We start from the raw sequence: 26,952 nt of genomic DNA, 5'->3' as shown, positions 1-26,952 counted from the left end.
AATTTCAGAAGCTATATTGATGCTCCTCCATGAGATTTCATAGTCTCCACCCACCTACCCATGTCCATGTATTGGGGCCTTTCTCCATCTTCAAGGCCACACTCAGGCACGATGTCCTTCATGAGGCTTAACCTGAGCTCCATATTCTCCCTAATAGTTACGTGTCCCTTCCCAAATTTCTCATACCTCCTTTTGTTGGACCTCTTTCTTGTGCCATAATAATGAGTCTGTCTACTCTGTCCCCATTGGATCCTCGGCTTCCCTGACTGGTTGTTATTGATGTAATCAAGTTTGTATTTTTGGACTGCAACCCATTAGGCCCCATATTGATCTAGTTTTTAATCTCAGTTTCCTCATCTGAAAAATGGGAATAGTAATAGCACCTATCTCACAAGGTTGTTGCGATAATGAAATTACATTATGTGTGTAAACCACTTTGCCAAATTTTAAAGCCCTATATAAGCAGCAGCTACTATAATTTGTGGGAGTTTTGTACGCTGTACATTTTGTAGATTGTAAGCTTCTTGAGGGCAGGGACTATTGTGCCCTTGTCTTTGTATCCCCAGTACTTAACCCAGGTACATAGTAGGCACTTAATAAATGATTGTTCATTGATTGATCTTTCATTGTATCTTGATGATTATATTTTGGCCAGTATGAGATAAAGCCAAGTCAAGAAGTTAACAAGCATTTATTGAGCACCTTATGTGTCATGCACTAGGCCAAGAGCTGGGGATACAAAGGCACAAGCAGTGGACCGATGGTGAAATGGATAGAGTTAGGCTCTGTGGGGTTAGGGTCCTTCCTTCAGCATGGAAGTCACTTATCTCTCAGTGCCCTAGGAAACCCGCTAAGACTACAAGTTGCAGAATAGTCGCTGATTTCAGTCGGTCATTCGGTGGGTAAACATTTATTAAGCACCTACTATGTGGCAGGCCCTGTGGGGATACAAAGAAAGGTGAAAGACAGTCCCTGCCCTCAAGAAGCTCACAGTATAATGGGGAGGCAACATGCAAACAACTGCATAAACAAGTACCATGAGTGATAGATATGAAATAGTTAATGGAGGGAAGGTGCTAGAATTAAGTGGGATTGGGAAAGGTTCCCTGTATAAGGTGGGATTTTATTTTATCATATTTTATATTTGTTTGTTTTTGTTTTGCAGGACAATGAGGTTTAAGTGACTTGCCCAGGGTCACCCAGCTAGTAAGTGTCAAGTATCCAAGGCTGGATTTGAACTCAGGTCCTCCTGAATCCAGGGCCAGTGCTTTATTCACTGCACCACCTAGCTTCCCCTAGAAGGTGGGATTTTAGCTGAGATTTAATGAAAGCCAGGGAAGTCAGTAGGTAGAGATGAGGAAGGAGGGTATTCCAGGCAGGGGGCAGAGCCAGTGTCAATGGCCAGAGTCGGGAGATGGAGTTTCCTGTTAAAGGAACAGCCAGGGGGTGGCTAGGTGGCACAGTGGATAAGGCACCAGCCCTGGATTCAGGAGGTCCTAAGTTCAAATCCAGTCTCAGACACTTGACACTAGCTGTGTGACCCTGGGCAGGTCATTTAACCCCAATTGCCTTACAAAAAAAAAGAGGAACAGCTAGGAGGTCAGTGTCACAGAATTGCAGAGTACATGGGGGTATGTAAGAGGCAGGATGGGGAGCAGGTTACACCCAATACCTACAAAATCACAGGTGTGGACAAAACTATTAAATCTTCACCAGCTCTTAACACAATAGTTTACACATAGTAGGTGCTCTATCAGTGTTCCATTGATTTAAAAAAAAAGACATGGACGCATCAACACTCCCTCACTCTCAGCATCAGACAACTGTACTGTCAGAGAAACTGGAAAAACCCCAGGCCCAGAGGGGCCAGAGTTCTGGGCTAGAGCCTCTAATCAAAAACAGCTCTAAACTGATTTGGCAAACTCTCCCGGCACTCCGAGGAAAACCACTGGAAAGCGGCCAACTCTGAACCCGCCCCCAGCCCCAAACCTGCCACACGTGTGTCTGCCAGGCAGGGCAGGTCACAACCCATCTGCACCTTCTCATCCTGTGACAGCCTTCCCTTGTGTTATCCCATAAATCCTCCAGGAGCCCCACATAGTAACAGAATCGAATGTTCATAGAGCACCTTGAGGTGTGCGAAGTGTGTTGCATAGCTTGTCTCTCTTGATCCCTCAGCAGCTCTGGGAGGTGATTCTGCCCTTCACTGAATCCTGGCTCTGGGCTTCTGGAGAGCCTGCGTCACCCCAAGTTTGCTGCTGTTGTTATTGAACCTTGTGTTGTTTGTCAATAGGCATTTCAAATCATCATCATTTTAGAGGATTTTATAACAATCCTTTGTACACGATTATACCATCCTAACTACAAACCTTTTGTGTCACCCTGGGCAAGTCACTTCACCTTGTTTGCCTCAGTTTCCTCATCTGTAAAATGAGCTGGAGAAGGAGACGGCCAACCACTCTGGCATCTCTGCCAAGAAAACCCCAAATGGGGCCACGAAGAGCCAGACATGACTGAAAAAACTGAACAACACCAAAATGACAAACTTTTAGCAGGGTTCTGCCAAAGTTTTTATTTAGACTGAAAGGTTCTACTCCTGTGGAAGAGTTTGAAAACCACCGATCTAGTCAGATCCCCTCATTTTTTACAGAGTAGGTCAGTGAGGACCAGAGATCTGGAAATGGAAAAGGACCCCAGAGGCCATCTCACCAAATGCCCTCATTTCACAGATGAGGAAATCGAGTCGCAGATAGATGAAGCGACGTGTCCCAGAGTCACAGAGATAGTTGAGTTATAGAAGCAGCATTTGAACCCAAGGTCTGTGAATCCAAGATCCGATGCTCATACTCAATTCATCTCCGGGATGTGGGAGAGGCGAATGTCCAGGATGGAATCCCTTGCCCCTCATTCCACTGTGACTTACTTTTCACTGCTCCCTTGACCTAACTATATGGCTTCCTCATAGTGACAGAAACAGTTTCTGTCACCCCTCTTGGAACTTGCCGAAAAGCTAAAAAGGGGAAAAAAAAAACATCCAGTCAAAATGCACAAGGCCTGGCTGGGTTGAAAGGTAGGTTTCTTATTTCCTCTACTGGCAACACTAATCATCGTTACCTTCTCTCAAGATCACCATCTGCTTGGGAAAGTGTCAAATGGCAAAAGTCCTCTGAGACCCCGGCTCTTGGCAATGGCGCTTTCTCGGGCTAATGGATAGATTAGTCCCTTTTTAATATTTCAGTCCCCTTTCCACTTAGGGAAAAAGGTTCTGCTTACTCCACTGTTCAGTCAAGAAGGAAAAGAAAAAAAAAGAAATTTACATGGTAACTTGTATATTTAGAAAGAATAGCAAGTTGTCTATAATGGATTGGCAGTTTCATGTACAATCACCTTTTTTATTATACTGTGGTATGGAAATGCTTGTTTTATTCCATAAATTAAAAATAAAATAATTTAAAAAAAGATATTCCTCCATAGACCCTGTTCTTGGCCTCAAAGAACCAGTGCTGTAGAACCCTGTGTTTCTGATAAAACAGACGTGGGAAGCTCTGATCCCCACTCAACAAATGGTTTTTATTATTCTTTTTTTGTTTGTTTGTTTGGGTTGTTTTGTTTTTTATTTTAAGTTACCATCCAGGTGCCTCTCTCCTTTTCTACCAGAAGAGAATTTATGTGGGATTTTTTCCCTTTTAAAATTCAGCATCATTTCAACACTCATTGAGAGTACAGCTTGTTCCTTAAAGGAACTGTGTCATAGACAGTTTATAAACTAGAATAAGGAACAGACCAGAAAAAGCAGCTCCACCCAAATTTCTAATTGGGACGTTTATTGAAGCGAAGTTGGTTTTTTTTTTCCAAAGACTAGAACAAATATCTTCCTCCTGCTTCTTTCTGTGGGGGCCAGGCGGAGGTGCCATCTTCAGGGATGCCCTACAGTGAGGAGGGGTCCCGAGGCTGACTGGGGCTAGAGGGATGGTAGCATTATTGTGAAAGCCAAATAGGAGAGATGGGAGTACAAGTGTGGGCAGAATGAATATTGCGCGCGCACACACACACACACATACACACACGGTATGAATGGGGTAGTAGATAGATAAGAGTGCTGGATTCAAATCCTGCCTTATGCTGTATATATCTCAAATATACAATTGTTTGCATCTTGTCTCTCCCATTGGAATTCAAGCTTCTTGAGGGCAGGGACTATACTTTGCCTTTCTTTGTATCCCCAGTAGCTTAGCGCAATGCCAGGAACACAGTAGGCACCTAATAAATGCTGGTTCATTGGCTGAGTGCCTCTAGTACTTACAGTTTGACCCTGGACAACTTGTGTAACCATCCTGGGACTTAGTTTTCTCATCTGTAAAATGAGGGGTTGGATTAGGGCTTCTCTTTTCTTTTCTCTTTTTTTTTTTTAGTGAGGCAATTGAGGTCAAGTGACTTGCCCAGGGTCACACAGCTAGTAAGTGTTAAGTGTCTGAGGCCGGATCCGAACCCAGGTACTCCTGACTCCAGGGCCCCACTGCGCCACCTAGCTGGATTAGGGCTTCTAAGAGTCAAATCTATGATTTTATAAGATGGGAGATGGACAGGTTGAGTTAAAAGTATGCATAGGATGAATGCCTATATACTGTATTTTGTACATATTTTTGCATTTGCTTACCTGTGTGGGTTGTATTCTCTCCCATAGAAAGTAAGTACCCCAAGGGCAAAGAGTGATTGATTTTTGGCTTCTTAACCCTAAAGCCCAGCATACAATAAGTGCTCAATAAATGTCATTTGGGAGAGAGGACGAGAGGGAAGGGAGAGAGAGGGAAGGAGGGAAGATGGGAAGGGAAGTAAAGATGGATAAGGGGTGGGAAAGAAGTGGGGGGGGGAGTCTTCTCTAAGACAGGGCAGGTACCATGCACACTCAGTCAGGCAGACAGTGCCCTCCCTAAAGATGGTGTTGAATCCTAAGGCTGTAAATGGAGAAACCCGTTAGAAATCAGTTCAAGCTGTGACCTTGGGAGGAAAGAGAGGTGATGTCATCTGAGCATTTGTGAAATCAAATCCATGTAAGTGAAATGAACTCCTGCATGGGATCAGCCACTCTGAAAGTGAAGTTTGGAAACAAAAGGCATCAGACAGCATCCTCTCTCCAAGGCTGGATTAACAAGGACCAAAAAGACATCCATAGAAATTACTCAAGCCACGGGGCCCTTTTGTGACATTTGTGATTCGGTACAGACTTCGTTCTCTCTCTGTCTCTGTCTCTTTCTTTTAAAGAGGAAAAAAACGGGAAATGAGGTCTGGTCTGTGTTTTCCTTGTAATTGGCACTTAGCAGTGTTTCCTCACTCTCCAGAAAGCTTATATCATTCACAAATGACGAGAAGAAACCAACACTCTATAAATGGTGTTTGCTTAGCTCATGTTCTGAGTTTTTACATCCTGACATTTGTTGGGGTGAAGGGAAGAGAGGAGTATGGAATTATAAGCAATGACATGCAGCAGGCTAGGAAAGGTTTTCTCTAAACCAACCACCAATCAGGTTTTGATTCCTCAAATTATTAAAAATGTAGATCTTTTAAGGCGCTTGATTAAAAAAAAAAATCCTTAACACCAAATACATCTGATTCATTACACTGAGAGTTTTATAAGCAATGTGTGTGTGTGTGCACACACATGGGGGGAGGGGGAAGATGGAGAGGACTAGCATTGTAAAAACAAAAATATATTATTATAAAATATAATATATGGTTTATGATGCAATTTATAAATATAACCATAAAATATAAAAAATAAAAAGTTTGACAAAAACCATGTTTTGCAAAAGCTGAATGAAAGAAAATGAAACCTCAATAAATGAATGAATGTTTAATAAGTCATCCTTTTTTTTTTTTTGCACGGGCAATGAGGGTTAAGTGACTTGCCCAGGGTCACACAGCTAGTAAGTGTCAAGTGTCTGAGGCCGGATTTGAACTCAGGTACTCCTGAATCCAGAACCAGTGCATTATCTACTGTGCCAACTAGCTGAACCCTAATAAGTCATTCTTTTTTTCTTTTTTCTTTTTTTCTTTTTAGTAAGGCAATTGGGGTTAAGCGACTAGCCCAGGGTCACACGGCTAGTAAGTGTTAAGTGTCTGAGGCTGGATTTGAACTCAGGTCCTCCTGACTCCAGGGCCGGTGCTCTATCCGTAATAAGGCATTCTTAAGCTAAAGGCATAGTAATTCTTTGTTTTTGTTTTGTTGTTGTTGTTGTTTGTTTGTTTTTTAAGGCACAGTAATTCTTAAGTTAGGCACTGGACACACACACACACACATACACGAGTGTGTGCCGATCTCTGCCCTCAGGGAATTTACATTCTTCTGGGGGGATGCACCATGGATGTGGATGGGTAAATACAGTCGATACCCAAAATAAGCACAGTAATTTAGAGAGATTGATAACTGGGGTGGGGGGAGTGGTACAAAAAAAGAGAGATGGCACTAGAGTTTAAGCTAGAAAACACATCTAAGAGGTGCAGATGAGAAGGGAGAATGTGTCCGGTTAGGGAGCATCTTGGACAAAGGCATGGAGATGGGAGATGAGGAGGGAATTTGTCCATCAGAAACATGAATTGTGTTAAGTTGTCCAATTTGATGGGAGAGTGCAGTGTATGAGGGGGAGCAAAGGGTAATTAGCCTAGAAAGTGAGGCTCCAGCCACACTGTGAAGGGGTTTAAATGATAAACACAAGGGTTTTGATTTTATTCATAGTCATGCATAGAGTTATCCTCCAGGAAAGGGCATTTACAAAGCTCTATGTATTAGACTCAGTGCTAGGCTCTTTTACAAAACATTTTCTCATTTAACACTCACAACAACCCTGGGAGGTAGATATTAGTAGTATCCTCTTTTACAGTTGAGGAAACTGAAGCAAACAGAAGTTAAATACCTTGTCTGTGGTCACACAGTCAGTTTGTGTCTGAGGCCAGATATGAACTCTGACTTCCTGACTCCTCCCCCAGAGATCTGTCCATTGAAGGGTCAGTGGTAATGTTTGTTCAGGGGTGAGCCTACGTGGTTCAGCTGTATCCAAGCCTAAATTTGGGGCAGTAAGGAGGTCTCTGTTACTAACCAAAGGGCTGGGGTAAATCATGGCAGCAGAGAGACTAGGTCTGGGCTGGCAAATCAAGCTGTGCTTACTGTTTCTCAGAACCAGAACCAGAACCAGTATCATGGAAAAGGCTGAACAATCAGGACCCAGCTTTGTGGGCCCATTTCCCCTTCTGGCTTCTTCTACCACCTAAACCAGAAGCAAGAAAAGTAAGGCTATATAGCGTAATGGAAAGAGGAATGGCTTCAGAGGCTAAATAAAGGTCTTGGGTTCAAAACCTGCTACCTACCATTACCTGTATGACCTTGAGCAAGTCATTTCCTCTCCTCTTTCCTTATGTGTAAAATAAGAGAGTTGGATTTGAGGACTTCCAAGGTACCTTCTTATAGAGTGGAGAAACTTTCCTAAGCTCCCAAACTGTTCTTTATGCACTTTCTTTTTTGCTATTCCCCTTCTATACTCCTTTCATTATAGCCTTGGAAGTGGAGAAATAAAATGCAAGGGAGATTAACTTAGAAGAACAGCCAGAAGCTATATCAACCTGATGTTGGTATTTAATGACAAACAAACCAGAGCTTTTTGAATAATTGATATATATATATATATCTTTATTATGCACAGAGATAAAAAGATTATAACACCATGGTTATCAAAACTATACAACTTAGCAAGTTCACAAGTCTGCCAACACACCGAACGCAGAAAAGAATACAAAATTACAAAATGGCAGGGGGGTGTTCAAACTGGCCACAGGAATTTAAGGGGTTTTGGTTTTTTTGTTCCCCTAGATAATAAAAATCTGTAATGGATTCAGGCTCATTCAGAAGAAACTAAGGGGAGAGAGGGAGGGAAGAGTAGGGGAGGGAAGGGAAGGGAAGGGAAGGGAAGGGAAGGGAAGGGAAGGGAAGGGAAGGGAAGGGAAGGGAAGGGAAGGGAAGGGAAGGGAAGGGAAGGGAAGGGAAGGGAAGGGAAGGGAAGGGAAGGGAAGGGAAGGGAAGGGAAGGGAAGGGAAGGGAAGGGAAGGGAAGGGAAGGGAAGGGAAGGGAAGGGAAGGGAAGGGAAGGGAAGGGAAGGGAAGGGAAGGGAAGGGAAGGGAAGGGAAGGGAAGGGAAGGGAAGGAAGGGAAGGGAAGGGAAGGGAAGGGAAGGGAAGGGAAGGGAAGGGAAGGGAAGGGAAGGGAAGGGAAGGGAAGGGAAGGGAAGGGAAGGGAAGGGAAGGGAAGGGAAGGGAAGGGAAGGGAAGGGAAGGGAAGGGAAGGGAAGGGAAGGGAAGGGAAGGGAAGGGAAGGGAAGGGAGGAGAGAGACAAATGGAGATGGAGATGTATTGTATGTGGAAACTGACCAACATTTTCTCAAAATATCTGTTAATTTCATGAACGACCCCCAGGCAGGACACACCAACAAATACACAAATACACTTAAGCACACACGCGCACACACACACACACACAACCACATCCACCCACACCCACATGCGTCACCCAACAAAAAGTGCTCTTTAGGCACACCCAGCAGTACAAGTCTCCTTTCAAACCTTGAGGTAGTCACATTACAGAAAAGACTAGTACAACATACATCACAGAGAACAATCAGGGCACAGAAATTACAATCATGGTAAGAGACAAGCAGACAACCACCTTCCCATAGTAAATAACGTCAGACTTCTTGCAATAATGGAGAGTAACATCTGCCCAGCTCCATATTGTCAAATGAGCTGTGCTCTATTACTCAGACAAGATTTGACCCCAACAAGCTAATCATTCAACCTCGGAATCTTAGTATTTGAACCAAGAGAACTTTTCTAGCGGAAAAAACGTACAATGCATTGTGGGTAGAAATGTTTGGCTAATAAAGAACCCAGAAGAGCTTTATGAGAAAACTGCTGTAAATATTATAAAATGAGGACTTGTGCTTGTATTGTATCAAGAGGGTGACTTGAGAAACCATTAGAAATGGTGTTATGAGAGCCATGTACATTCTTGGACTAAGGCTGTTGTTGGCTGCAGGGTGGGAGAGGGGGTGGGGAAACACCCACCTCTGCAAGTTTTGTTTTATAGAAATATCGCAGAAGTAATATTTGATAGCATTCATCACCTCGATAACCAGTTATACTAATGGTCCATTAGTTCAGATTTCTTAAAGTGAATAATCACAGTGATGGCTAGGTGGGAACAAATGGATATATTCAAATAGATCTGGAATAGAAGTCTAAAAATTTTTTAAAAAATCTTTTCAATTTTCTTTCTTTTAAAACAAATAGCAAATTTTGGTTTGTCAGTCTGTAAATATAAATCTGTAAATTAGTTTAAAATTAGAGTAAATTCTTGATAAAAAATCATTGGTAATGCAGCATATTTCTTTCAAAAATATACATTTAAATATCTTACAAAAGGTTTTAACCCTGTCCATCTAAGAAATTGATTTTCTAATACTTCTTACAAGAATAGCTCATTTTTTATGACAGAGAGGGTTAAAAAGAAGTTTTTTAAAAAGGTTGACAAAAAGAATTCACAGTAATTGAAATTAGACATTTCATACTGAGTAACTTAAATTTATCAAAAACATTTAAATATATCTTTATACACAAATTTTATGTAGTAAAATATAGTTATAAGTGATTTAAAGACTCTAGTCTTCCTTGAAGACATCTTTTAAGATTTTTTTTTATACATAGATTAGACTAAAACAATACATTCAGCTGAAGGTTAGGCAAAGCGCATTATTCCCAAACACAGGTAGCATATTTTTTTAGATTCCCTACTCTGATGCCTATGTGTTTAATAACAAAAAACAAAAACAACCCCCCCCCCAAAAAAAAAGCCCCAGAAGCAGAAATTTCCCTGCTACTCTATACTTCTAGTCAAGTTTGGCAAATAGATGTTGTGTTTTGTTATTTTTTTCAATTGATCTTGGTCAATGGCCAAACTAAACATTCCATAGAAAGTAGATTGATTTGGGCTAAATTGATCTGATAGCCTCTGAAACGACTGAATTAATTTTGCCGGATTGCCAACCCTCATTCAACTTTGATCAAATGGCTGCTGTGTGGGCTTTGGTAGCTATAGACACTTGTGGTGTCTAGAACCCTGCTGGTCAAGAATCACCACATATTGCTTTCAAATAAATGAGACTGGCTGGTGAGTCTGAGAGGGTGGAATGTGGTCTGTTCTGATTAGGGAATTCTAAATAATTTCTTTGGGAATTCTGGAAAGTGGCTAAACACACAATTGGTGAAGAAGACATCACCATCGGTGAATTATTTGGCATAAAAAATTTCCTCTGGAGGATTTTTTTTTTCATCAAACACAAAGGGATCAGTGAAGCACATTTAAGTTGCATTATATAATTTCATTTCATGAAATTTACCTCCAAGTTGTTTTAAGTTTGGGATGTATTTAGAGCAAGAGTGCTAAATAAAAATGGTCAAAATAAGCACACTTATTCTGTGTTTTGACACAACTTTTGTCAGTCAATTATATCATTTAGGTAACTAACCAGTAGTTTAACAGAAACTACCATGAATTTTCATCTTTAAAAAGTTTCTGGTTTTGTTCTTGCTTGTTTTTAAAAAATTATATATAGATACACACACATATGCATGTTCACATGTCTATACAGACATATATGTATATGCACATATATAATGTATAAACTGGGCTTATAGAGTTTTGACCTATTTTGCAAGGGTAGAGCATATTACCCAAAATATACACACAAGTAAGATCCAGCTAGGAAGTCCTACAACATTTTCAGAGTACCACTAAACTTATTTCTTCTTGACCTAGAAAAAAAACAAAACACTCAAGCCAGATTAGTTGTCATGCCTATGCATTTCTATGCATTATCATGGGATGAGTTCTATGTGGGGTCCAGTGCCAAATTCTGTCCTAATCTAGATGCCACCTAAATGAAACACAAAGGCAGAAGGATGTACCAATTAGGAACTGCAGAACTTGGTCACAATCTATTTAGAGAGAGTGGGGACAACACATGTGAAATCTGCACTAAGATAAGATCGCTGCTATCTAAAGCACATACACGTGTGTGTGTGTGTGTGTGTGTGTGTGTGTGTGTGTGTGTGTGTAGGGTACCTGCAATTGTTCTGGCCCAAAGCACATGTAAAGGAATGTTGTCTTGCTATGGAGCCTGAGCTGGTTACTAAAGGCAGGAGCCATCACAGAAGTGTGAAGCTTCAGGGCATGTAAGAACAATGCGAAAAAGGCGCTCACCCCAACAAAGGTTTCCACTTAGATGCAGCCCAACATACAAGATGCCATGAACTACTTCAATCCAGAACTAAAAATGTCTTGGTTCTCCTTCAAAGGAATCCTCTGGTGACATCAATCTTCCTTATCACTTAATTCTACCATATTGCTATCCCCTTAACCAACTCCTTGAACCAGGGTAAAAGTTGGACACTCCAAGGAAAGGATGTATTTTTACAGACAAAGCAAGGATATGTGTGTTTCACATTGAGAAACCTCCAATCCTCTCACTAGGAGATAAGAGTCTGGAGGGACAAGGAGTTTGGGGTTTTTTTGTTTTGTTTTGTTTTTTTACGTTTCCTGACAATGTCAGGGAGAAAGGTCCAAAGACCGTGAAGACCAAGGTGGAGGAAGATGGGGACGAATCTATCTGGTGATTTTTAACATTTAAGTCTCTTCTCTATTTCAAAGGGAACCAAATTAAACCTTTCAAGTTTGGGGACCAAGCATCAACGAACGGACAATCCCTCGGAACCACTGCCCTCCCTGGGGAGACGCTGGCTTTCCCTCCGGTCCGCGGTGTTAGGTTGTGCTGCTGGAACAGGGGGTGCTCTGGGTGCTGCCAATGCTGTGGGCAGCGCTGCTGTTTTCAGAGGCTGGAGGAGAAGTAGGGACTTGCTGCCTTCCTGCCGTCTCTCCTGTTCACCAACAAGGAAGGAAAAGAGAAGAGAAAGGAATTACACAGGAATCCTCAAAAAGAATACATTTTCCTCTGACATTTTGTTCCATTCACCTCCCACCCATGGTCACAAGCTAGGCAGGAGAGGAGAAGTAGAAGGAGCATGGTTTCTCAGTTGGTTCATTTGAAATCCTTGTGGGAAAAATCAGAGTTTCCTTCTATCTGGTCCATGTAAGTGGAGGAAAGATAAGCTGCAGGGGTGAAGAGACAGTGCTGGGCTTGGTGTCCTAAAGACCTAGGTTCAAATCCTGCCTGGGACACATATGAATTAAGTGACTTTCAGCAAATCATGTGACCTCTATGTGCTTCAGCAAGTCCCTAGAACTTATCTAAAGTTAAGGAGACTCTTCAATTTGCATTAGTAGAGGGAGGGACTCCCCACACTGGGAGTCTTTTTCATCTCCTAAGTGGAAATCTACTGACATCTTGTTCTGATCTCTCATTGTGGCACACAGAGGATTATGGCCTATAAGTCTATGCCAACGGGGCACATTCTTCCAGGTCTGACAAAGCTGGGAAAGTCTTCAAGAACCTGCCTGATGGAAGTCAGAGAGGTCCATCCATTCCTTGGTGAGCCACAAGGGGCTCCATCATCTGTCCACGGCAAGTCTCAAATACCATCTATAAAGGGGTTGCAATCTGCCTAGGTGGAAGGATCACCCATACAGGAGGAAAGCACTCTGATTCTTGGAGCTGGCCACAAGTAAGGCAGAATCTACTCCCTGAGGCACAACAGCTGAGGTAACAGTGGTTGGAACAACTGACAGGGAAGGGAACAGGGTTTCTGAACCTGAAAACTTTGGAGCGGTTGCCAATGTCATGTCCACAGTGCCTGAGTCAATTGTCCCACAAACTCTGTTCAGACAACTCCTTCCCTCTTCTGGTACAAATGATTCTTCAATAATAATGATAATAGATAACAACAATAACAAGCATACAAATGATTCTTCAAAAATAACAATAATGACAACAATAATAAACATTTATATGGCAGTTTAAAGTTTACAAAGCACTTTATAAATATGAACTCATTTGATCGTTAGAACAACCCAGGGAGGTGGGTGCTATGTTTTATTAACCCTCATTTTAGAGATAAGAAAACTGAGGCAGGCAGAGGTTAAGTGACTTGCCCAGGACCATGACACCTAGTCTCCAATGCTGCATCAGACTATTAAGAACTCTGTGATGAGGCTTTTTGTTTTTGTTTTTGTTTTTTAGGCAATGGGGGTTAAGTGACTTGCCTAGGGTCACACAGCTAGTAATTGTAAAGTGTCTGAGGCCGGATTTGAACTCAGATCCTCCTGAATCCAGGGCCGGTGCTCTATCCACTGTGCCACCTAGCTGCCCAAATATATAGGTTCTTAACCTGGGGTTTGTGAACTTTTTAAAAAAAAAGAATTTTGATAATGGGATCTCAATATGCTTGGCATCCTTTGTATTAAAATACAAAAATAGTATGTATTTTATTTTATGAAATAAAAAATTTTCTCCGAAGAAGGAATGGAGAGGCTTCCCCAGACTGTCCAAGGGGTATAGGACACAGAAAGATTTTAAGAGCTCTTGTTCCAATCACTTTACTGATGAGGACAGGGACACCCAGACTTGCCCTAGGGCCCACATGAAGTTGGGATTTGAACTCAGGACCTCTTGATTCCAGTACAACACAATGCCCTAGCTAATGAGCTGGGCTTATATTCTAAGGGCAGGAGTAGCTTCCTTGCACATAGGGCCTGCGGCCCAGTGTATCCCCCAAAGGCTGATGTCAAGATTCTGCTCTTTCTTCAAGGCACGCACCTCAAGGGTTACCTCTGAGTGATGACTGATGGTCCACTCACACAGCAAGTATACCATTTTTCATTACACACCCCAGTGCATTTTCACTAAACTCAATTCTCTTGCCAAATGTATGCGGCATGAGCATGGCAGGAGACTGGGTTTTGCACACATGGTTTGCATTCATCCCGGAATAAGGTACTTGCTGCAATTGGCCTCAGCTTTGGGGAAGCCTTTCCAGCGCTTTGGTCCCCACAGGCTGGATGCATTCGGAGATAGACCTTGCATTTTCTTTGCAAAGTCAGGGTCTGGTGAAGCTCCTCCTCCTCTTTGGAAAGCCCCAGGCAGATCAGATCTGTTTACAGACCAGCCCCCTCCTTCCTGTCCTGTTCCAGTACACATCTCCAAGTCAGAGATAAGCTGTACACCTCCCTTCTCCTCCCCCCCCCACTCTCCAGTCCCCAAGCCTGCCCTGCTTCATCCAAGCCAAAGATCCTGCCTGGAGAAAGCTGCTGTGTCCTCAACACCGGGGCCGCAGCAACTTGCAGTCCCTTTCCAGGGCCCCTCCAATCTTCAGCCAGAAATGCAGAACAGCCAAACGGAGACCTGGCCCCTGCTGCTTCCCCGCTGCTGGGTCCAATTACAGCCTTGGTGTCACCATCCTACAAACCACACAGCTCCGTCTATTTCAGCACTAACTCCAGCTGGTGAGGGGCCTGCTCTCTGTGCACCTAGCTCTGGCTTAATGCCTTTTCTCTGAGGGGAATGGGGGCGGGGGGGGGGGGGCAAGCCGAGCTGGAGTCCTTTAAGGAAAGGGAAATTTCCTAGTTATATACTTGTTTTTTCCTTTCTTGGAATCTTATATATACTTCTAGTCCTGGGGAAGGGGAAGCTGGTAGATAGCTTGTGCTTTGGCGTTCTGACCTGCAGGAAGAGAGACAGAGAGAGACAGAGAGACAGAAGAGAGAGAGAGGAAGGAAAGAAAGAAAGAAAGAAAGAAAGAAAGAAAGAAAGAAAGAAAGAAAGAAAGAAAGAAAGAAAGAAAGAAAGAAAGAAAGAAAGAAAGAAAGAAAGAAAGAAAGAAAGAAAGAAAGAAAGAGAAAGGAAGAAAGGAAGGAAGGAAGGAAGGAAGGAAGGAAGGAAGGAAGGAAGGAAGGAAGGAAGAAAGAGAGAGAGAGAGAGAAAGAAAGAAAGAAAGAAAGAAAGAAAGAAAGAAAGAAAGAAAGAAAGAAAGAAAGAAAGGAAGAAAGAAAGAAAGGAAGGAAGGAAGGAAGGAAGGAAGGAAGGAAGGAAGGAAGGAAGAAAGAAAGAAAGAAAGAAAGAAAGAAAGAAAGAAAGAAAGAAAGAAAGAAAGAAAGAAAGAAAGAGGAAGAAGGAAGGAAGGGAGAGAAAGAGAAAAAGAATGATAAAGATAAAGAGAGAAGGGGAAAGAGAAAAAGAGGGAGAAAGAGAAAGAGTAAGAAAGAGAAAAAGAGAAAGAGAAAGGAAGGAAGGAGAAAGGGAAAAGAAAGAAAGGGAAGAAAGAAAAGAATGTATGGGGGGGCGGGGGTAGAAGGTTATATCCAGAGTTCTTCACTTCTGAAAAACTCCATTCCAGGCAGCTAGGTGGCGCAGTAGATAGAGCTGGACCTAGAGTCAAGAAGCCCTGAGTTCAAATTTGTCTCAGATGTTCATTAGCCATGTGATGTTGGGAGAGTCACTTGAACACTGTGTGCCTTAGCTTCCTTAACTGTAAAATAAGGAAAAGAACAGTACCTCTCTTGCAGGGTTGTTGTGTAGATGAAGTGAGTGAATATTTGCAAAGTGCTTAGCTCAGTGCCAGACATAGTGAGTGCTTAATAAATGCTTATTCTCTTCCCTTAAACATTTATTAAGTACTTAGTATGTGCCAAAAGGAAAAATGAAGCAGTTCCAGCCCTCGAGAAGCCTGTATACAATTAGGGGGAAATAGCATATATACCTACAAATCCCTATTTTAAAAAAAAAAAGCATTTTGGAACTTCACTTGTGATCCCATAGGCATGAAGAACACTCACACTCACTGAGGAAATTCCCTTTACTTAGGGAGCCTTAAAGAATTGCTGGTGGGCACCCACCCAACATTTTTACAAAATAGAAAACACATTCCAATTAAATACAAAGTAATTGGAGGAAGGGGGTTGAGGGATTGGCATGGGGCCAGGATAGACCCACCATAGTTGGGTTCCACCTTGAAATAAGCTAGGGAATCCATGAGATGAGGAAAGAGAACCCTGGGAGGGAAATGTTTCTAGAAAGGAGTCAAATCTCTATATCAGGACACAGAAGAACACAGAGGAAGGGGCCTGGCTAATCTTCAATCCTAAATAGAATGTAAGTGCCCTGAGGGCAGGGGATGTTTTGTTTCTATATCCTCAGCACAGGGCCTTCCATAAAGTAGGTCCTTAATAAAGGTTGGTTGAATCAAATGGAATCTTCTTTAAGGTCTCAGATTTAGAGATGGAAGGGTCCTCAGAGGGCATATTTTACCATTCATTTTTTTTGAGGGGCAATGAGGATTAAGTGACTTGCCCAGGGTCACACAGCTAGTGAGTGTTAAGTGTCTGAGGCCAGATTTGAACTCCGGTCCTCCTGAATCCAGGGCTGGTGCTTTTATCCACTGAGCCACCTAGCTGCCCTCAGAGGACATATTTATAACAAGATTTTGTATCTTTATCTCTTACAGATTAGGAAGATGAGACTCAGAAAAACCAATTTGCCCCAAATCACAAAGGCTTTGACATGGCAGAACTGGAATTTGATTCCAGATCCTTCTTTTCCACATCAGTAGTCCTCCCACATGTTCCCTGGCCTTGGTCCCTGGTCTGCTACTTTTGTATTTCCCAGGTAACTATGCCAAGGGGCACTGTAACATAGTGTTTGGGGTTTTTGTTTTTGTTTTGTTTTGTGGGGTAATGGGGGTTAAGTGACTTGCCCAGGGTCACACAGCTAGTAAGGGTCAAGTGTCTGAGGCTGGATTTGAACTCAGGTCCTCCTGACTCCAGGGCTGGTGCTTTATCCACTGCGCCACCTAGCTGCCCCCTGGCACTGTAACATAGTGTACAGAAGCCAACCTTAGAGTCAGGAAGACCCAGAGTTCAAATCCTGCCTCTGACAACTACTGACTTACTAGGCAAATCACTTAACCTTTTGGTCTCCCCAAAGAACTCTTTCTAAATTACAGAGTAAGAAGCCGCAAGTTAATTTTTTAAAAAGAGTATTACTTTGGAGTCCTTAAGAACATACAAATCCTCTCTAGTCAATCTCCTGTGAGGCCATTTTCACCGGCTGTCCCCACCCCGCCTGGACTGTTCTCCCTCTTCACCTCTGCCTTCTGGTTTCCCTGGATTCCTTCAAGTGTCAGCTAAAAACCTTCCTTCGACAAGAAGCCTTAGTGCCTTCCCTCTGAGACAACATCCAATTAATCCCGTCTGTATCTTGTACAGATAGAGTTGTTTACATGTTGTTCCCCACTCCCATCCCCATTAGAATGGGAGCTCCTAAGGGGCAGGGATGGTTTTACATTCCTGTAATTAGCACAATGTCTGGGATACAGTAAGTGCTCAATAAATACTTGTTGCCCATCTGACTAACCTATAGCACCAACTGTAAACACCGTCTCTGTTTCTCTCTCCCTTCTTTCATCAGACTTTCCTCCACCAATCGTTATTCCAGCTACAGAACTCCACTCATATCCTTTTTTGTCTCGCTTTGATAAAGGATGTGGCATGGAGAGAGGGCCTTCAAGCTCCACCCCCTTGGAGCTGTTTTCTCTGCCCAGAGTTTAGCCGGAGCAGGACGGCCAAGCCTCCTCAAGTATTGACAGTAAATAACATTTTCCCCTTGTGAAAGGGACATGTGCTTGCTTATTCACACTTCGGATAGGGGCCAGTTCAACTCCCTGCCCAGGAAGTCTGAATATTTGCTTTCCAGTCTCTATTTGCCAAGTACAATTTGTTGCTATGTCAGTTTATTTTAATCAGTTCCCATTAAAAAAGTTCTTTCAACTTGCAGAATTTTGGAAACTCTTGACGGGTTCGTGCAAAACACGTTTGCTCTATACAAGGACATTCACTCTCACCCTCCATTCTTTTTATTTTATTATTTTATTTTTATTTTTTTTAGGGAGGCAATTGGGGTTAAGTGACTTGCCCAGGGTCACACAGCTAGTAAGTGTTAAGTGTCTGAGGCCGGATTTGAACTCAGGTACTCCTGACTCCAGGGCCGGTGCTCTATCCACTGTGCCACCTGGCTGCCCCTCATCCTCCATTCTTAAGGGAAGAAGGGAGTGGGGGATGGGAAATCTTACTAATAGGATGAGCTTGCAGGTGTTTTACCAAAGACTCAAATGCTCTATTTTACTTTCTAGAGTTAAGCTGCAGCTAAGAGTCTACTTAACAATTGAAAAAACTACAAAACAACTTCTTTCTCTCAGTACCTGCTTGGAAAACTTGCCAATTTCTCTTTCCACATGTCCTTACTCACTGGGGCTATTTTCACATCAAAATCTTTACGGAATTTCCGAGTGTAGCTAATTTGTCAAACTTACTTTTCACAAATGAGTGTTCTTGGAGGGGGGGGTGAAGGTCCCTTCCCCCATCCTTTGCCTCCCAGGAGGGGACCAGGGAAAACCAGAGATGCCCCCTGCTTCTGGCTATGTTTGATTCATGACTAGGTGGAATCCCTCCCACCCAAATCAGCTGCTGACACGAGGTACCACAGTGTGTAGAAAAAGGCAGTTTGTGTACATCAGATTTCTTGTAGGTAGATTTCTTTTCTTTTCTTTCTTTCTTTCTTTCTTTCTTTCTTTCTTTCTTTCTTTCTTTCTTTCTTTCTTTCTTTCTTTCTTTCTTTCTTTCTTTCTTTCTTTCTTTCTTTCTTTCTTTCTTTCTTTCTTTCTTTCTTTCTTTCTTTCTTTTGCAGGGCAATGAGGGTTAGGTGACTTGCCCAGGGTCACACAGCTAGTTAAGTGTCAAGTGTCTGAGGCTGGATTTGAACTCAGGTCCTCCTGAATCCAAGGCCAGTGCTTTATCCACTGTGCCACCTAACTGCCCCTGGAGGTAGATTTCAAGAAGATAAGATGTGATTCCAGCTGGGAGGTGGAAGGCCAATGGGTCCTTTCCTAACTTGGAATTCTAGTGGGCTGGTCCCACAATGGAGCCTGGAAGAGCCCGGCTTGTATCAGAAGCCCCAGACTCCTCTAGCGTTTCCTTTCCTCCAAAATCAAAGATCAAATGGCCCTGGGAAGCCCGCGACCCCAAGGGGAGTATCTGAAAGATGGCACCAGGGCTCACCTCATCAGCAGGCAGAATAGACGATCAGTTCCTTGTGACCTGAAGAATCTGATGGTAAATCTAAACCTAAGAATCTTGTCCTTCCTTGGATCACAATTAGGCAACTTGTTAGGGAAGACACCCGTCCCACCTTCCACTGAAATTTCTGGTTAGTGCTCGACCCACCAGAAAACCCTTACCCAGCTTTCAACCCTCACCAGCTCTGGTTGGGAAACCAAGGCAGGAAAAAGATCTGAGCAAGTTGTGGACAACTTGAAGAGGCCCCCAGAATGGGGGGTGGGGGGAGGATGATTTTTAAAAGAGATGAACAAAATTTCAATTTGGACTAAAGAAAACTTCTGTGAGCACGGTATAGGAAGGGTTATTCCAAAGGGGAGGCTGACCAGCTGCTTCTCTGCCTCACGCAAGAGGAAATGGTTTTAAATCACAGCAACAATGATTTAGGTAAAGACATAAAAGAGCCTAGCAGGTCACACAGAATTTCAGGAATCTTTCCCTGGAGGAATCTAAGGAAAGAATTGACAGCCCTCAGTCAGGGAAGGAGAATGAAAGAGATCCCTATCTCTTTATTGGAGCCTGTCCCCCCCAGCAGAATTTACTAATTTACTAAATTAATGTTTCCCACTTCCCCGATCCTCTTGGCTACGAATCTCTCATATATTTCACTGCTGTAAGAAGAGTCAATTGAAACTTCAGGTTGGAACATTTTACCAAGGTTTTCAAAAATGAACATTCGTTTCCCCTAAAGCATCAATCAATCAATAAGGTTTTATTAAGTGGTTACTGGATACCACTGAGTGGATAGAGCCCTGGACTTGAAGACCCATCTTCCTGAGTTCAGATCCAGCCTCAGACATTTACTATCTGTGTGACCCTGGGCAAGTCACTTCACCCTGTTTGCTTCATCTGTAAAATGATGTGGAGAAGGATATGCCAAACCACTCCGGTATCTTGCCAAGAAAACCTTAAAAACGGGGTTGTGAAGAGTCGGACACGACTGAATGGCAACAACAAATTCTGTGGGCCAGGCCACATGACAGGGAGACAAAGATCAAAAGTAGAAATAGGCCCTGTTCTCAAGGAGCTTACAATCTAGCTATGGGGAAAAAGCTTTCTCTACCTAAAAGACATTCCCTATATTCCTTTTTTTTTTAAGGTAAAACTCTGTTGGAGGCATAATGGATTGAATGTCTGACTGGGGGTCATGAAGACCCAAGTTTAAATTCTGCTAATTACCATCCCTGGCCCTCAGTTTCTTCCCCTGTAAAAAAAGAATAGTAATGCTTGCACTATCTGCCTTGAATGACTGCTAAAATCTGCAAAAAGCTTCGAAAACTGCAGTCACATGTAAACATTTTGTTATCATCACAAGTTATGGGGGAAATGATGACTTTACAGAATTAGAAAGGCAGGCTTTGATTGGGCATTGGCTGCTCTTTGAGGTGGTCCCATTCCCATTTACACTCCCACTCTGGCCTTCTATGAATTTTTTACTAGCTCAGAGATTCTTTTTTTTTTGTAAATTTATTTTTTCCCCAAATACTTGCTAAAAACAATTTTTTAACATTTTCAAAAAAGATTTGAGCTCCAAATTCTATCCCTCCCCCTCCCTTAGATGGTAAGCAAGCTGATACAGGTTATACATGTGCAATCCTTTAAAACATTTCCATATTTAACTCAGAGATTCTTAATCTCAGTCCTGTGACATTTTTTAAAAATTGAATAAGTCTATTTCAACATAATTGGTTTCCTTCATAATCCTATACATTTTATTTTATTAATTTCAAAACCATATTCTGAAAAGAGGTCCATGGGCCTCACTACCAAGAGCTCCATCATACCAAAAAAAAAATTTATGAATTCCTGTTTTAATTGGCCATCTGGGCCCTTTAATCAGGTCAGCTAAAAAAGTCTCCCTAAAGGCAGCAAAAGGGCCCAAATATGCGGGCACCTGCTCGATCAGGCTTCTCTGGAGCCAAAGAATGCCTGGATTTCCTGTTTCTGGGATCAGTGACAGGCAGAAGGGAATGCTGGAGGGAGGGAAAGCTGGGAGGACAGAGCTGGGCCCAGGTCCTATACCCGTTGTCTGAACCAGCAATGCATTCATTCCCCACGGGGTCTGTCTAGAGTGAAGCTCACCCTTCCCTAGGTTCCCCTGGGCTAGGTGAGAGTCCCTAGCTGACTGCATTTTTTTTTTGAGACTTCAAATCCTCTTAGAGACCAGAGGGTTTCTCCACATCTTCTAGGTCTAGGACAAATGGGAAGAAAAACTGACATAATGGGACCCTGCAGACTGAGCACAGGCCTCAGTGGTAAGACAGAGTTTGCCTGAACTGAACCAACCGGAAGACCACGTGTGCACACATCAGAGGAAGGAAGCCAACTCCTTTCCCAAATGCCTGGAAGAGCGAGCTGATGTTTACTATCTTATCGACAAAGTGAACTCTCTCCTTCCACCTTCCTTCCCTTCACCTTATCTTTTTCCTGAGGAACGGTTGAAGTACTACCTTACTTCCCTCCCAAGCCCCCCCGCAGTGTGAGGGCAATATGTTCGTGAGGGCTATATTTAGCTTTAAAAGACTACTTTTTTCTTCCCCTTGGGCCTGATCGCGTCAGCTTTCTGTCTCTCCAATCAAGCTCCTTTCTCACTGAAAGCTGTGCTCCTTGCTTCAAGAGCCAGCAGTGACCAGCTTAAGTTTTCTGTTCTCTAGATTCTGATAGTCAGTATTATATGGGCCCATGCCTGGTTTCACTGCCTGGAATGCAGAGAAAGAAGAATTAATGGATGAATCAATTGTTAATTTGCAGTGAAGATGCACCTACTATGCGCTGGGCACTGTGATACAAAGAAAGGAAGGAAGGAAGGAAGGAAGGAAGGAAGGAAGGAAGGAAGGAAGGAAGGAAGGAAAAGAAAGAGAAAGAAAGAAAGAACAAAAGAAAGAAAGAAAGAAAGAAGGAAGGAAGGAAGGAAGGAAGGAAGGAAGGAAGGAAAAGAAAGAGAAAGAAAGAAAAGAAGAAAGAGAAAGAAAGGAAGGAAGGAAGGAAGGAAGGAAGGAAGGAAGGAAGGAAAAGAAAGAGAAAGAAAGAAAAGAAGGAAGGAAGGAAGAAAGAAAGGAAGAAAAGAAAGAAAGGAAGGAAGGAAGAAAGAAAGAAAGGAAGGAAGACAGTTCTGGCTCTCAAGCAACTTATAAAACGTTTTGTTTTGGGGATGTCACATCTGAAAATGACTGGACTGTTAAAAAGAAAGCCATCAATAATGCTTTTTTTTTTTAAGTTTAGAAATCAATTGAATAGAAACATTAAAAAGTTTTTAAAGAAAGGGAAATAATACTAATAATACTAATAACAGTAGCTGGTATTTATAGAGCACTCTAAGTCTTGCAAACTGCTTTTTTACATGTCATATCAGCTGATCATCATAACAACCCTTGGAAGGTAGATGCTATTTTAATCCCCATTTTACAGAAGAGGAAACTGAGGCTAAGAATTAAGTGACTTGCCCAGGGTCACACAGCTAGTAAATAAATACCTGAAGCAATACTTGAGCTCAGATCTTCCCAACTCCAAATCCAGTGCTCTGTTTATCTATTCATTGCTCTGGCTATGCCAGTAATTCAATGAAATTAGTATCTAGCAAGCAAAGCCAACCTATGTGATTCTAAACTATTCGTTCTAGACTTTTCCTTACCTGTCCCCCTTTCCCCAAACTACCCCCCCCATGCCCCCAGCTTTGTCCCAGTAATGGTTCTATCCAATCCTACTCCATGTTGAAGAAGAAATGAAGGACAAAATGAGAGAGCTATAGCTCACCTCGAAGGCTGTGTTTTCAAAATACAGTGAACAGAGAATGTAACCCCCACAGACAGTGAGTTGTTTTATGATAAAGGGGAAACGTGAGATTATGCAGACTCTCGCCTTGGTTATACTACACTTAAAGATTTAAATATATGTTTGGTTTGGTTGCTTTGAGCTGTTTATGAAATGGAAAGAAAGCAGTGGAGAGCGGCTATGCTCCAAATGGGATCACTTTGATATATGATGGAAGTCTCTGGTTCTCTATACCTTCTAAGGTCTAGGATTTTCCTGTCTCCCCTCCCCCTATGAGTTAGTATAATGTGGAACTAGTGATATTTTAGCCAATGTTTTTCTGGGGAGTGTCATTTATTTTAAACTAGGTCCCTGCTATTCCCTTAAGCACGATTATTATTATTATTATTCTGGGAGGGGATGGGGAAGCCAACTTTGCAACTAATTGGCCCCGAGAATGCGTGAGGACACAAGATCCTTGGTGGAGTTTATGCATCCTAGAAAAGACCTCAGAATTCCTAGTTTAGGCCAATCCCCTCATTGGGCAGATGAGGACCCAACTCGAACTCAGGACCAAGACACAAGGGAGGAAGGGTTAGATCATTACTTAATGAGTCCATGGTGTGATCATGTGGTCTTGGGGTACATTAGCAGAGCCACGGCTTCCAAGAATAAGGACGTGAGAGTCCCAGTATACTCTGTCCTGGTCAGACACCGTCTATATTGTTTTTTTCAGCTTGGGAACAACAATTTAGAAAGGGCACTGGGGAGTTGCAGTGTGCAGAGGAGGACAACCAAACTGGCGCAGGGGCCTCGAGTCTATGCCATCCTCATCTATGAAGACATCATCAGTTGAAGGAGCTGAGGGAATTTAGCCCAGAGAAGACAAAACTCAAGGGAGACTTGATAACTGTCTTCAAGTATTGGAAGGGTCATTTACATGATAAAGGAGAGAACCAGGAGGCACTTAGGGGATGCAGTAGTTAGAGCTCTCAGTTTCCTCATCTGTAAAATGGAGACAATTACAATGGGCCTGGAATCAGGAAGACTCATCTTCACAAGTTCAAATCCTGAGTAATTCACTTAGCCCCGTTTGCCTCAGTTTCCTCATTTGTAAAATGGAGATAATTACAGCCCCTGCCTTCTAGAAGTGTGAGGTGAATAGGAGATAATTTTGTAGAGTGTTTCACAAACCCTCGAGGTGGTTTTATAACTGCCAGCTATACATTTTTCTCCACAGGCAAAGGTGACCAACCTCTGAAGACTCATGATGATTTTCAGTGTAGGTTCTCCTGGGGCACTGCCTCTAGAGTAAGAGAAGCTGGGTTCAGGTCCTGCTCCTAGCTCTTCTTCCCTGTGTGACCATGAGCAAGTATCTTAACCTCTCTGTTCCTAAGCTCTCCAGAACCACAGATTTTTAGAGTCAGGCATCACTTCTGTGGCCTTCTGTACCAACTGCATATTCGAGATGGAAAAAAAAAGTTCCTAGTAACTTCTCCAAGGGCGTGTGACGAGGGCTCTAATTGTATCTAGGTTTGAAGGTAGCATCCCCATCTGCAGGGCTTAAGGTCAGGTGGGCCAGCAAACTTTAACGGGCTATAGGCGTGCCAGCTACTCTAATACCAAGCTGCTTCTCGGTTTGTCAGGGATGTTTGTGTTAGGACTCGGTCATTTTATTAAATGCTTCCAAAAGTCTAATTGCATGGTAGACTTTGAACCTGGTGAACTTTCTATGACATAAGACGAGACTCAACTCTACTTCTTCTGTAATTCCAGAGAATTCTGCCTGGGGTGGAATGAGAATTCTTGGGATGCTTAGGATGAGAATTGTGGTACAAACTTGGCCCAGCAGTAAAATGTTAAGCCACGTGCAGGGAGCAGTTGTGGTTCTTGTCTGACATCTTTACCTCCCAACGTCTTAGGACCTTTCTGGTAATGGAAATCAACATGTGATCCTGCCTTGCTATATTCTTGAAAGGTAATTGTGAGCAAAGGAGACTGTGTATCCACTGGGAATGGAAAGTAGGGCAGCTAGGTGGCAGACCTGGAGTCAGGAAGACTCATCTTCTTGAGTTCAAATCCAGCCTCAGATACTGACTAGCTGTGTGATCCTGGGCGAGTCACTGCACCCTGTTTGCCTCAGTTTCCTCATCTGTAAAATGAACTGGAGAAGCAAAAGGCAAACCACTCCAATGTCTCTGCCAAGAAAACTCCAAACCAGATCACAAAGAGTTCAACATAATTGAAACAACTGAATAGCAACAACAACAACAACTCATTGTCTGGATTATCCAGGTCTGTACATTGGAGGCGGACCCATGTTCCAGGAAACAACACACCACCCTCCTTTCCCCCGGGAGCATGGCAGCCACACTCACCCGTATGAGAGTAGATGTACCACAAGGCGCCTGTCAGGAGTGCTCCAATCACAAAAGCTGCGAAGGCGATGCCCATGACGGTCAGCGTGTCCAAGCCGGGTAAAATTGCTGAGAAGGGAAGCAAAGAGACCCATCTGTCAACTTAAATGGGATTCACACGTTGGGTGGGCTAGATTCAACTCACAGGCGCTATACTCAAAATTTAACAACCGTTTTCACAGTCATGTCCATATTTATAGACACAAGGGATTCAGTGGACACCAGAAGCAGTTAATTATAATTGCTAGCATTTATATAGTGCTTTAATGTTTTTGCAAAGTATTTTATCTGGGCTTAATTTTTTTCCTCAATTACATGTAAACAAAAATTCTTAACATTTGTTTTTTTTTTTAATTTTGAGTTTCCTCCCTTCCTCCCCTCCCTTGAGAAGACAAGCAATTTGATATAGATTATACATGTTCAGTCAGGCAAAACATTTCCATATTAGCCATGTTGCAAAAGAAAACACAGACCCCAAATCCAAGAATAATACAGTAAAAAAAAAAATGCTTCAATCTACATTCAGACTGAAAGAACTTTCTATGTCATCTCACTTGATCTTCACACTAACCCTAGAAGGTAGGTGCCATTATTATCCTTATTTTATAGATGAGGAAATTGAAGTAGAGAGAACCTGAGGGACACACAGCTAGGAAGTTACCTTATGTGGGATTTGAACTCAGGTTTTCCTGACACCAGGTCCAGCACTCTAACCACCAGCCCCTGCTGCCTCTCCTAGCTTAACTGACTTGCCCAGGGCTACACAGTTAGGAAATGTCAGAAGTGGGGTTTGAACCCATCTTCCTGGTTCTATGTCCAACCTCCTCTATTGGTTAAATCAAACCGCTTCTACAATGAATGATGAAATATATATCTTTTAAATAAAGCAGGTGAGGGAGGAAAGAGGGAGCCTATTTTGAGACATTTTATAAGCCTTTAAAAGTAAAATTAGTAGCAGGGAAAAGAAAGAAGAAATGGAGGGAAGGAATGAACCCTTCCCCCTCTGGGTAGTCTCATTTCTCGGATCTCTTCCTATAGTCAGCTCCCCATCTTGATGACTCCACTGGGCAACCAAGATACTTTTCCAAGCTCAGTCTCACTAACAGGAGGGGGATGGAAGGGCTTTTCAAAGAGGGGGTGATGTCAGCTTTACAGTCAGCGGAACACATAAACAGAAGTGATTGTTCCTCACTCTTGGCAACGGGTTTTATATCTGAGATGGTTTCCAGACCACAAAAATAGAAAATTTCCTTTCTGTTAAGGAAACTACCTTCTTTGAGTCTTCAACTAAAAAGTTAAAAATCCTTTTTACAAGGGAGGGGCCTTTGACGGAGAGCGCAATTTGTAAGGCCCCTGGATCCTGAATGTTGTAAACGATAGGCCCAGGTCTTCCCTCATCCTTTCATTTCTACTCCAATTATTACTCCCAAGTCACAGGCATTTTCAAATGCTGTCTGGTTGTGTTAATTCTGACCTAGCTCTCCGCTTTCCAACTGACTACTGTGAAATGTCCAGTTAGAGCTAATAAAAAGGCATTCCACTAAAGGCCTACTATGTGCTGGGTACTGCTTGAATTATGGGTGTGGGTAACTTCTAGGCAGGTTGTCCCGGGCAAAGGGACTCAGG

At 42.7% G+C, this 26,952-nt stretch overlaps 1 protein-coding gene across 1 annotated transcript in view; it reads right to left on the bottom strand.

The window, feature by feature from the left end:
* Positions 1-8,301: 8,301 nt before the first annotated feature.
* The window catches only part of TGFBR3 (transforming growth factor beta receptor 3), a 237,697-nt gene continuing 219,046 nt past the window's right edge, over positions 8,302-26,952 (bottom strand). Inside the window, exons 16-17 of the mRNA XM_043963893.1 lie at positions 25,288-25,395; positions 8,302-11,976 (exon numbers count right to left, since the gene is read on the bottom strand). Of these exons, the coding sequence (XP_043819828.1) occupies positions 11,861-11,976; positions 25,288-25,395 (224 nt within the window). The 3' untranslated portion in view covers positions 8,302-11,860. The remainder of the gene's footprint in view (positions 11,977-25,287; positions 25,396-26,952) is intronic.

Source organism: Dromiciops gliroides, chromosome 4 (genome assembly GCF_019393635.1).
Source record: "Dromiciops gliroides isolate mDroGli1 chromosome 4, mDroGli1.pri, whole genome shotgun sequence".
Taxonomy (NCBI): Eukaryota; Metazoa; Chordata; class Mammalia; order Microbiotheria; family Microbiotheriidae; genus Dromiciops; species Dromiciops gliroides.
The sequence above is the reverse complement of the archived record's forward strand: the minus strand, read 5'-3'. Positions and strand labels throughout refer to the sequence as shown.